Source organism: Schistocerca nitens, chromosome 5, assembly GCF_023898315.1.
Source record: "Schistocerca nitens isolate TAMUIC-IGC-003100 chromosome 5, iqSchNite1.1, whole genome shotgun sequence".
Taxonomy (NCBI): domain Eukaryota; kingdom Metazoa; phylum Arthropoda; class Insecta; order Orthoptera; family Acrididae; genus Schistocerca; species Schistocerca nitens.
Window position 1 is genome coordinate 310,554,724 of NC_064618.1, and position 13,053 is coordinate 310,567,776.

Consider the following 13,053-nt stretch of genomic DNA (forward strand, 5'->3'; position numbering starts at 1 on the left):
TTTTAATCTTGCAGCACATTTTTGCGCAATGAAGACTTTCTTTCTTCAAGATAAGTTACTCCAGAACATTATTCCATATGACATTATTGAATGAAAACATGCAAAATACATTAACTCACTTAAGTGTCTCTCCCCAACATTTGCAATGATTCTAAGTGCAAATGCAGGTGAACTAAGTCATTTTAGGAGTTTCAAAACGAGCTTTTTCTAATTTAAATTCTCATGAATCAGATCACCTAAGAATTTTGAAGTCTCCACCCTATTTATTATCTCCCCACCATGTGCTTCACTTATCGCTGGTGTAATACCCCTAGATGTGCAAAATTGAGTATGTTGTGCCTCTTTAAAATTGTGGGTGAGAGCATTTGCTGAAAACCAGTCAATGATATTTTTAAGAATTTTGTTTATGATTTCTCGTGTTCCTGCATGTATGCGTGGACTGATTACAATAATAGTGTCAGCTGCACAAATAACTAGTTCTGCTTGTTGTGTATTACATGGAAGATCGTACATATATAAGAAACAACAGTGGATGGAAGAATGAGCCTTGGGGATTTCTACCCAGTCGGAATTATGTACCCACACTATGCTGGTTGAATCACTAAGTACAAATTTCTGCATTCTTTCAGTTAGATATGACATCATCCACTGGTTGGCTATACCGTCAATCTCATAAAACTTAAATTTATTTATGAGAGTATAGTGACACACACAGTCAAATACTTTAGACAGGTCACAGAAAATGCCAACCAGCACTATTTTATTATTTAATGCTTGTAAAATCTGCAGAGTGAACATTTAAATGACATTCTCAGTAGAACAACATGGTACTGAGAATGAAACAAAGAGAGTATTTACTAGCTTAATTTATTATAATGCAATCAAAAGCCTGGAGCAAGATGATGATACATCAGTTACTACACAGACTGACAAGTAATCAGATACAGTACTTTCTTTGCTCTTGTGACAGCACACAGCACGATACAAAAGATGTGTGTGTTTCAGCAATTATTGAAAATGGCATGTAATGAGTCAAACTAATATTTACACATGCACACAATATAACACATTTACACATTAATGATGAACTTACAACTGTGCAACAAAAATGTACATAATATATACATAATACGTTCTCCATACAGGTACAAGGGGTGAAATGAAATATATGAAATCATATTTTAAACATAAGACCTAGAAACAATTATTACAACATGTTCTGCAGAAAATGTTGATTCCTTGAGCTGTATCTTTATTACACTGCACCTATACACGTATTTCAAAAATATAGAAAAGAATAAGACTTTCACCATACATAAAGTTTACCAGCATTGTTAAAGAAAGAGACATAGATTTGGCTGGAGTCCAAGAACCCAAACATAAAAGCATTAAGTACACAATGTAAAATTTATAACATATAATATACAACTCATTTTCATGAATAGAGATGTCAAAGAGCTAAATCTTCACTGGCAGTACATTTCACTTTCTGTCCCTGCAGTTTGAAATGGGGCCGCAAATGGAAATTAAACATAACTCATAGTACTCAAATTATACAAAAAAATTTGCACACAATTATAACATATATTTAAAGTGTTATGAAATCATATTTCTTATGATTTTCAAATCTGTTATATCCAGCATTTATAAAATGCTTCATTAATTATTTCAAACAACACCACCATCAAAGAAATGACTATTATTTTAACAAAAGAAGCCTTCATTCACACAACAGCAATACAAAAAAACCACTACTGATCTTCAGTGACAAAATCAGAGGTGGTATAACACACATGTTACTATGAAGATACGGACATGGTAGAGGAACATCAGAGAGATTTTATATGAATGGCTAGAATGAATTTGTTTGTACTTACATTCCATCCAGCATCCGTTGCCTACAAGACAAATTACTACTGTGAATTTGATGACTTTCCTTCCCCAACCCTATTATTTCTTATTTGATAAATATAATTACTTACTGACAGTCATTGTGTTGCTGACAACTTGACGACTCTATTACTGGGATAGCATCTTTCCTGTTTGATGGTATTGTTGTTTGAAATTCGCAATCAAGATTATGTTGCACATACATTAATATTATGGTATTTTGTATGCATTTCAAAAGCAATTCCATTTTCAGGAAAATTACTTTTCTGCAAAGCACTTTCACTATGGTAACTACAGGCAGTATTGATCAGAGGTTATCTATTAGAGTGGAAACTTTCACAAGTACACAACTGTTAATGAGTCATTTCATCACTTTTACAATACAGAGGAATATCTTTCCCAGAAAAGTAAACATCCTTATTATGAACTTACACCATGAACATAAATAACAAATAGTCTAAGCTTTCTAAAAGTAAACAAAATCATATTTCTGATGACTCAGATTGTCAAAATATGATAATTTTTCACATACAGCACAAACTTTCCTGCTTTCATACTGCATTTTACTCTTCATTATGAGAATGCATAAAATTCACAGTCAATGAAATATTGGACATTTTTAATTTTTCATAGGTAAATATCACTGACTGGAATACTGCAGAAGCAAAAACAACACAATGACACTGAAATCAGATCAGGACAAAGACAGAAGAAAATGTATCTTGTGAAAGGGCTGAGTGACTATTAAAACTTGTCACAAGAAAATTAAATGGTAAAACAGTAACTATATCTCTGTAGTATATAATCTATACTTCTGGAATAACTTATAGTGAAACTAATAGCCTTTCCAGTGTAATAAACTATGTAATGCCCAAGCAATGGAATTTTCTCAACTTTAATTGCAATATTTTTATGTGTCTCTATCATAGTTACAGAAAGTCATATTAAAGAAGATGAGTTTTGATAACCTTGACTATAGTGCTCTAATAAAAAGAGATTTATTTTGCACAACACTTTGTTATTATATTATTTGTTAGAGAGGCTTTACTGATGAATAGTGTTCAAAGAAAGTTTTTAACAATTAAATGTATATCTGTAAAGATTATTATTAATATTAAAACATGAAGGAGTAAAGCCAGTACTGGTCATGAGATACTGAACTACTAGTTAGAATAAACAAAAACATATGACCTTTTCAAAAACATACACAGAACTGATACATCCATAATTAGACCTATATATGCATCTTCATTGTTCAAGAATGCCTCCGTCAAATTTAACAGTCCTATTGCTCCATTTTGTACAAAAGCAACTCAGTCTCACAAATACAATGCTATTACTAAGACAGTACAAGAAGTAAGGCTAAAAAAGAAAATGTCTTTAAATGGCACAATACATTAGGTCCAATATCTATAAAATGACATTTTGTACTCTTGATTAAAGATCAATGCCGAAATGAGAAAGGTTCATAAGCATTTTAATATTTCATAAGTAACTCAAAACAGTATTAAAAAATAACTTATGGCTCTGTATAATTAGAATGCACGGAATCTCACACATTTCAGAGCTCAGTCTCACAGCCATATTGATAGAATACTACCAGTGGGTTTTACTACTGTTTTATTTAAGAGAGACTGATTTATGAGAAAAGATAATAATAAAGCACACTTGAAAATGTGTGTGTATATATAAATGAAATGACGTGCAGATTTCTTTTGTCTCATTGTCACTTCTTTGACTCTATGGGAAGTGAATCAGTACTTGTTAATTGGTGTTTCTTTGCAATTTTCAATTAAACATTTCAATAGAAAAGTTTCACTGCTGTTGGATTGGAAATACTTGTGTTATCTTGCCGATACCCTTAGTAACACCTTCTCTAAAAAGTAGCCTCATACCAACTCTAACATGTTCTGGGTGCCTCACAAACCTGAACAATACAGACGCTCTGTCATTCGTATGAATACCACCAACACCCATTATACCTACTATTACAGCAGTCTGGCGAATGTTTCCTATGTGGACAGTAGTCTGGAAGCCTCTGTATATTGCTGTGGTGTGAAATAAGACGTAAACTGTTGCCTGAAACAGAAGTAAGATATATTTTAAGTTCCAGTTTTGAAAATAAAAGTAAAATCTTTCTTTATTAAAAAACAAAGATGCTGTGACTTACCAAAAGGAGAAAGTGCTGGTAGATAGACACAATAAAAAACACACAAACACACACACAAATTTCAAGCTTTCGCAACCCAAGGTTGCTTCATCAGGAAAGAGGAAAGGAGAGGGAAAGATGAAAGGATGTGGGTTTTAAGGGAGAGGGTAAGGAGTCATTCCAATCCCGGGAGCGGAAAGACTTACCTTAGGGGGAAAAAAGGACAGAATCTTTCCGCTACCGGGATTGGAATGACTCCTTACCCTCTCCCTTAAAACCCACATCCTTTCGTCTTTCCCTCTCCTTTCCTCTTTCCTGATGAAGCAACCTTGGGTTGCAAAAGTTTGAAATTTGTGTGTGTGTTTGTGTGTTTTTTATTGTGTCTATCTACCAGCGCTTTCTCGTTTGGTAAGTCACAGCATCTTTATTTTTTAATATATTATTCCCACGTGGAATGTTTCTTTCTATTATATTAAAATCTTTCTTTGTATGATATGGGAAAACCATTTTTCAATACTGTTATCATATAAATGTCATTACAGCATATGAACAAGTTAAGATTGCAGTGGCTGTGAACAATATTATGTTGTTGTTGTTGTGGTCTTCAGTCCTGAGACTGTTTTGATGCAGCTCTCCATGCTACTCTATCCTGTGCAAGCTTCTTCATCTCCAAGTACCTACTGAAACCTACATCCTTCTGAATCTGCTTAGTGTATTCGTCTCTTGGTCTCCCTATACGATTTTTACCGTCCACGCTGCCCTCCAATACTAAATTGGTGATCCTCGATGTCTCAGAACATGTCCTACCAACCGATCCCTTCTTCTAGTCAAGTTGTGCCACAAGCTCCTCTTCTCCCCAATTCTGTTCAATACCTCCTCATTAGTTATGTGATCAACCCATCTAACCCATCATATAAGGACTGAAATAACTAAATTCTGAACAAATAAAGGAATGCCAAATCTAACCTAAATCTAACAATATTTCACAGAATGATTTAATGTGGAGGGAAGCAAATGGGGAATACTTGTTAGACAGTGGTATGAATTAACTATGAGGTAGTGTGTGTGTGTGAATATAAAAAAATAAGTTTTTAAAATAATAATTATTATTAGAAAACACATACACAGTTGGTAAGTGGCTGAATTCAAAGGACAAAGGTTAATATCTACAAGAGTAGAAGTTGAACAGTTGTGGAGAACAACGGCCTGAGGAGTCTACACTGAAATATTGCAGCTGAAAGTTACCCACATGTGGCAAGTCTCCAGAAATTTCATGGTAAACTGCAATTTCCTGCAAATGCCATTTATCAGCAATTTTGTGATCTTGATGACCTGTACTATTTCTATTGTTAAGGTCCCACATCACATTTTATCTCTGCTTTGTTAACAGAGAAACTGGGAAATACTGACGCCAGCCAAACAAGGTTGGCAACTGCTAGTTAGTACCTACTAAGACTTACCTTAGGGGGAAAAAGGACAGAATCTTTACGCTCCCGGGATTGGAATGACTCCTTACCCTCTCCCTAAAAACCCACATCCTTTCGTCTTTCCCTCTCCTTCCCTCTTTCCTGATGAAGCAACCTTGGGTTGCGAAAGCTTGAAGTTAGATACTATTGGTATAACAGTCTAAGGAACTATGTCTGCAGAGTTCCTTCATTACTGATCAAGATAGAAGTGTCACTAATTGCTCTCTGGAACATGACAAATATATTTAGTCTCTTTTTATCCCACTAATCAAACCATAAAATAAAATACAACATATAAATATGTAATGAACAGTCATTGTCGCATAACAGTTTATAATGTATTATTGCTGTGTTTTGATACAATGAGGCTGCCTGAAAAGATAAAAAAAAATTATGGGAGCATATGCTTCTGTGGCACATTTTCCCAATACAACACAACTAAAATAATTTTATCCTTTTGCTCACACCATCACATAACTACAACTTTGCCGGAATTCATATTCACATTCTTAATGCATAAATTTTTATAGTTGTAACTCCTTATTTGCGAGAGGCTATTTTCAGTTTACCTTGATCTCATGCAGAGAAAAAAAAAATGTCTGCTCGTGTCTGTGTATGTGCGGATGGATATGTGTGTGTGTGCGAGTGTATACCTGTCCTTTCTTCCCCCAAGGTAAGTCTTTCCGCTCCCGGGATTGGAATGACTCCTTACCCTCTCCCTTAAAACCCACATCCTTTCATCTTTCCCTCTCCTTCCCTCTTTCCTGATGAAGCAACCATTGGCTGCGAAAGCTAGAATTTTGTGTGTATGTTTGTGTGTCTGTCGACCTGCCAGCACTTTCATTTGGTAAGTCACATCATCTTTGTTTTTAGATATATTTTTCCTACGTGGAATGTTTCCCTCTATTATATATATATATATTCCAAGCAGACATCTCACAAGCAGACATATTTAAAGACCAAGATGTCTGCTTGTGTCTGTATATGTGTGGATGGATATGTGTGTGTGTGCGCGCGAGTGTATACCCGTCCTTTTTTCCCCCCTAAGGTAAGTCTTTCCGCTCCCGGGATTTGAATGACTCCTTACCCTCTCCCCTAAAACCCACATCCTTTCGTCTTTCCCTCTCCTTCCCTCTTTCCTGATGAGGCAACAGTTTGTTGCGAAAGATTGAATTTTGTGTGTGTGTGTGTGTGTGTTTGTTTGTTTATCGACCTGCCAGCGCTTTCGTTCGGTATATATATATATATATATATATATATATATATATATATATATATATATATATATATATATATATATATATATATATATATATATCTCTAAAAAGAAAGATGATGGGACTTACCAAACAAAAGCGCTGGCAGGTCGATAGACACACAAAAAAACACAAATATACACACAAAATTCTAGCTTTCGCAACCAACGGTTGCTTCGTCAGGAAAGAGGGAAGGAGAGGGAAAGATGAAAGGATGTGGGTTTTAGGGAGAGGGTAAGGAGTCATTCCAATCCCGGGAGCGGAAAGACTTACCTTAGGGGGAAAAAAGGACAGGTATACACTCGCACACACACACATATCCATCCACACATACAGACATCTTTCCTCTCCCACATCCACACCGGCTGTTCAGAGCATCCTCCTACAGGCCAACCGTAAATTAGAACAGCATGCCACCCTCCACCTCAAAAAACTATCCAATCTCCTGGTTTCCCACCTCCGGAAAGGCAACTCACTCACCCTTCACAACCTTTCCAGCAAACCTCAACCACCTCTCATTGCACACAAACCCAGTCTCTCCCATCTACTCAATCTCCCACTTCCAGCTCCACTCCCTCCAAAACCTCAAAATTCCTTTCAACACAATCTGGAACCACAACACCCTAATTCAGTAGTTAACCTTTCCTCCAAACCTCTCTCCCAATCCGAAACCTCTGTCCTATCCAAAGGCCTCACCTTCAGCCCCACTCCCAGATTCAACCAAACAGCCCTCGTCAAAGATTTACTGTCCTACACCCGTACTCTCTGCTGGAAGGTGTCTGTATGTGTGGATGGATATGTGTGTGTGTGCGAGTGTATACCTGTCCTTTTTTCCCCCTAAGGTAAGTCTTTCCGCTCCCGGGATTGGAATGACTCCTTACCCTCTCCCTAAAACCCACATCCTTTCATCTTTCCCTCTCCTTCCCTCTTTCCTGACGAAGCAACCGTTGGTTGCGAAAGCTAGAATTTTGTGTGTATATTTGTGTTTTTTTTGTGTGTCTATCGACCTGCCAGCGCTTTTGTTTGGTAAGTCCCATCATCTTTCTTTTTAGATATATTTTTTCCACGTGGAATGTTTCCCTCTGTATATATATATATATATATATATATATATATATATATATATATATATATATAGGGAAACATTCCACGTAGGAAAAATATATCTAAAAACAAAGATGATGTGACTTACCAAATGAAAGTGCTGGCACGTCGACAGACACACAAACGAACACAAACATACACACAAAATTCAAGCTTTCGCAACACACTGTTGCCTCATCAGGAAAGAGGGAAGGAGAGGGAAAGACGAAAGGATGTGGGTTTTAAGGGAGAGGGTAAGGAGTCATTCCAATCCCGGGAGCGGAAAGACTTACCTTAGGGGGAAAAAAGGACAGGTATACACTCGCACACACACACATATCCATCCACACATATACAGACACAAGCAGACACATTTGAGGTTGTTTAATACGTGAAAGCAGCTGTTATTGAACTAGAAACGGTGGATTTTATAGCAGCGGTAGTGTTGAAAGCGGAAAATAAAATTTTTTTGGTTATGGTTTGGAAGTGGGTTACGTATTATTGAGTATATATAGGCGGGATAAAATTGTGTGTGAGTGTATACCTGTCCTTTTTTCCCCCTAAGGTAAGTCTTTCCGCTCCCGGGATTGGAATGACTCCTTACCCTCTCCCTTAAAACCCACATCCTTTTGTCTTTCCCTCTCCTTCCCTCTTTCCTGATGAGGCAACAGTGTGTTGCGAAAGCTTGAATTTTGTGTGTATGTTTGTGTTCGTTTGTGTGTCTGTCGACCTGCCAGCACTTTCATTTGGTAAGTCACATCATCTTTGTTTTTTTATATATATATATATAGAGGGAAACATTCCACATGGGAAAAATATATCTAAAAACAAAGATGATGTGACTTACCGAACGAAAGCGCTGGCAGGTCGATAGACACACAAACAAACACAAACACACACACAAAATTCAAGCTTTCGCAACAAACTGTTGCTTCATCAGGAAAGAGGGAAGGAGAGGGAAAGACGAAAGGATGTGGGGTTTAGGGGAGAGGGTAAGGAGTCATTCCAATCCCGGGAGCAGAAAGACTTACCTTAGGGGGAAAGAAGGACGGGTATACACTCGCACACACACACATATCCATACACACACATATATACACTCCTGGAAATTGAAATAAGAACACCGTGAATTCATTGTCCCAGGAAGGGGAAACTTTATTGACACATTCCTGGGGTCAGATACATCACATGATCACACTGACAGAACCACAGGCACATAGACACAGGCAACCGAGCATGCACAATGTCGGCACTAGTACAGTGTATATCCACCTTTCGCAGCAATGCAGGCTGCTATTCTCCCATGGAGACGATCGTACAGATGCTGGATGTGGTCCTGTGGAACGGCTTGCCATGCCATTTCCACCTGGCGCCTCAGTTGGACCAGCGTTCGTGCTGGACGTGCAGACCGCGTGAGACGACGCTTCATCCAGTCCCAAACATGCTCAATGGGGGACAGATCCGGAGATCTTGCTGGCCAGGGTAGTTGACTTACACCTTCTAGAGCACGTTGGGTGGCACGGGATACATGCGGACGTGCATTGTCCTGTTGGAACAGCAAGTTCCCTTGCCGGTCTAGGAATGGTGGAACGATGGGTTCGATGACGGTTTGGATGTACCGTGCACTATTCAGTGTCCCCTCGACAATCACCAGTGGTGCACGGCCAGTGTAGGAGATCGCTCCCCACACCATGATGCCGGGTGTTGGCCCTGTGTGCCTCGGTCGTATGCAGTCCTGATTGTGGCGCTCACCTGCACGGCGCCAAACATGCATATGACCATCATTGGCACCAAGGCAGAAGCGACTCTCATCGCTGAAGACGACACGTCTCCATTCATCCCTCCATTCACGCCTGTCGCGACACCACTGGAGGCGGGCTGCACGATGTTGGGGCGTGAGCGGAAGACGGCCTAACGGTGTGCGGGACCGTAGCCCAGCTTCATGGAGACGGTTGCGAATGGTCCTCGCCGATACCCCAGGAGCAACAGTGTCCCTAATTTGCTGGGAAGTGGCGGTGCGGTCCCCTACGGCACTGCGTAGGATCCTACGGTCTTGGCGTGCATCCGTGCGTCGCTGCGGTCCGGTCCCAGGTCGACGGGCATGTGCACCTTCCGCCGACCACTGGCGACAACATCGATGTACTGTGGAGACCTCACGCCCCACGTGTTGATCAATTCGGCGGTACGTCCACCCGGCCTCCCGCATGCCCACTACACGCCCTCGCTCAAAGTCCGTCAACTGCACATACGGTTCACGTCCATGCTGTCGCGGCATGCTACCAGTGTTAAAGACTGCGATGGAGCTCCGTATGCCACGGCAAACTGGCTGACACTGATGGCGGCGGTGCACAAATGCTGCGCAGCTAGCGCCATTCGACGGCCAACACCGCGGTTCCTGGTGTGTCCGCTGTGCCGTGCGTGTGATCATTGCTTGTACAGCCCTCTCGCAGTGTCCGGAGCAAGTATGGTGGGTCTGACACACCGGTGTCAATGTGTTCTTTTTTCCATTTCCAGGAGTATATAAACAAAGATGATGTGACTTACCAAACGAAAGTGCTGGCATGTCGATAGACACACAAACAAACACAAACATACACACAAAATTCAAGCTTTCGCAACAAACTGTTGCCTCATCAGGAAAGAGGGAAGGAGAGGGAAAGACGAAAGGATGTGGGTTTTAAGAGAGAGGGTAAGGAGTCATTCCAATCCCGGGAGCGGAAAGACTTACCTTAGGGGGAAAAAATGACGGGTATACACCCGCGCACACACACACACACATATCCATCCACACATATACAGACACAAGCAAAAATATGTCTGCTTGTGTCTGTATATGTGTGGATGGATATGTGTGTGTGTGCGAGTGTATACCCGTCCTTTTTTCCCCCCTAAGGTAAGTGTTTCCGCTCCCGGGATTGGAATGACTCCTTACCCTCTCCCTTAAAACCCACATCCTTTCGTCTTTCCCTCTCCTTACCTCTTTCCTGATGAGGCAACAGTTTGTTGCGAAAGCTTGAATTTTGTGTGTATGTTTGTGTTTGTTTATGTGTCTATCGACGTGCCAGCGCTTTCGTTTGGTAAGTCACATCATCTTTGTTTTTAGATATATTTTTCCCACGTGGAATGTTTCCCTATATATATATATATATATATATATATATATATATATATATATATATATATATATATATATATATATATATATATATATATATATATGTGTGTGTGTGTGTGTTGAAATGAAAAATAAAAAATAAAAATAAAAATATATTTTTATTTTTCATTTTCATTTCAACCTCATGTTACACTTTCCACTTTCTAATACCATGTCACCCTCACAACACCCCCACAACGACCCCATTAAGTTTTATTTACATTCCCTCCGCAAACATGCCCTCGCCCTAGCCAGTTTACGCTCCCATATTTTATTTTCTCAGGCTTGTCTGACATTTGGCATTACCCCCAAAGGCCTCACACTTAAAGTTCCCATCTCTGGCTGCAACCCTTCTTTCCATCAGTCCCTATACCAGTTCCAAACTGAACAATCCATTGCCCTCACCCACCTAATCCTTCACCTACACATCAACTCAGCCAACGAACACACCCGTCAACTCCTATCCTTAATAAAAGTCCTCAATCTTTCCTCTCCCACATCCACAACGGCTGTTCAGAGCATCCTCCTACAGGCCAACTGCAAATTAGAACAGCATGCCACCCTCCACCTCAAAAAACTATCCAATCTCCCGGTTTCCCACCTCCGGAAAGGCAACTCACTAACCCTTCACAACCTTTCCAGCAAACCTCAACCTCCTCTCATTGCACACAAACCCAGTCTCTCCCATCTACTCAATCCCACTTCCAGCTCCATTCCCTCCAAAACCTCAAAATTCCAATCAACCTTTCCTCCAAACCTCTCTCCCAATCCGAAACTTCTGTCCTATCCAAAGGCCTCACCTTCAGCCCCACTCCCAGATTCAACCAAACAGCCCTCGTCAAAGATTTATTGTCCTATACTCGTACTCTCTGCTGGAAGTATCACTTTGCCACGAAGAAAAATGATCCTAATCCTACTCCTAATGATCCAACTCCCCAAGACACTATCCAAATTGAACCCTGCCTGGAACAGTTCCGTCCTCCGTCACAGCGGGACCCACCTCCTCTTCCTCAAAATCACCCTCTCCAAACCTTCCAGGAATTTCTGACTTCCAGCCTTGCCTCTCAATCCTTCTTAAAAAACCTTAATCCTACTCCCAACATCACCCCTGCTGAAGCCCAAGCTATCCGTGATCTGAAGGCTGACCGATCGATCGTCATTCTTCCGGCGGACAAGGGTTCCACGACAGTGGTACTTGATCGTCGGGAGTATGTGGCTGAGGGACTGCGTCAGCTTTCAGACAACACCACATACAAAGTTTACCAAGGTAATCCCATTCCTGATGTCCAGGCGGAGATTCAAGGAATCGTCAGATCCTTAGGCCCCCTACAAAACCTTTCACCTGACTCCATCAACCTCCTGACCCCACCAACACCCCGCACCCCTACCTTCTACCTTCTTCCCAAAATTCATAAACCCAACCATCCCGGCCGTCCCATTGTAGCTGGTTACCAAGCCCCCACAGAGCGTATCTCTGCCTACATAGATCAACACCTTCAACCCATTACATGCAGTCTCCCATCCTTCATCAAAGACACCAACCACTTTCTCGAACGCCTGGAATCCTTACCCAATCTGTTACCCCCGGAAACCATCCTTGTAACCATTGATGCCACTTCCTTATACACAAATACTCCGCACGTCCAGGGCCTCGCTGCGATGGAGCACTTCCTTTCACGCCGATCACCTGCCACCCTACCCAAAACCTCTTTCCTCATTACCTTAGCCAGCTTCATCCTGACCCACAACTTCTTCACTTTTGAAGGACAGACATACCAACAATTAAAGGGAACAGCCGTGGGTACCACGATGGCCCCCTTGTACGCCAACCTATTCATGGGTCGCTTAGAGGAAGCCTTCTTGGTTACCCAGGCCTGCAAACCCAAAGTTTGGTACAGATTTATTGATGACATCTTCATGATCTGGACTCACAGTGAAGAAGAACTCCAGAATTTCCTCTCCAACCTCAACTCCTTTGGTTCCATCAGATTCAGCTAGTCCTACTCCAAATCCCATGCCACTTTCCTTGACGTTGACCTCCATCTGGCCAATGGC

At 40.7% G+C, this 13,053-nt stretch overlaps 1 protein-coding gene across 1 annotated transcript in view; it reads right to left on the minus strand.

The window, feature by feature from the left end:
• Positions 1-753: 753 nt before the first annotated feature.
• Positions 754-13,053, minus strand: part of LOC126259417 (GTP-binding protein 2) — a 55,267-nt gene continuing 42,967 nt past the window's right edge. The window contains exon 9 of the mRNA XM_049956197.1: positions 754-3,969. Coding sequence (XP_049812154.1) covers positions 3,706-3,969 — 264 coding nt within the window. The 3' untranslated portion in view covers positions 754-3,705. The remainder of the gene's footprint in view (positions 3,970-13,053) is intronic.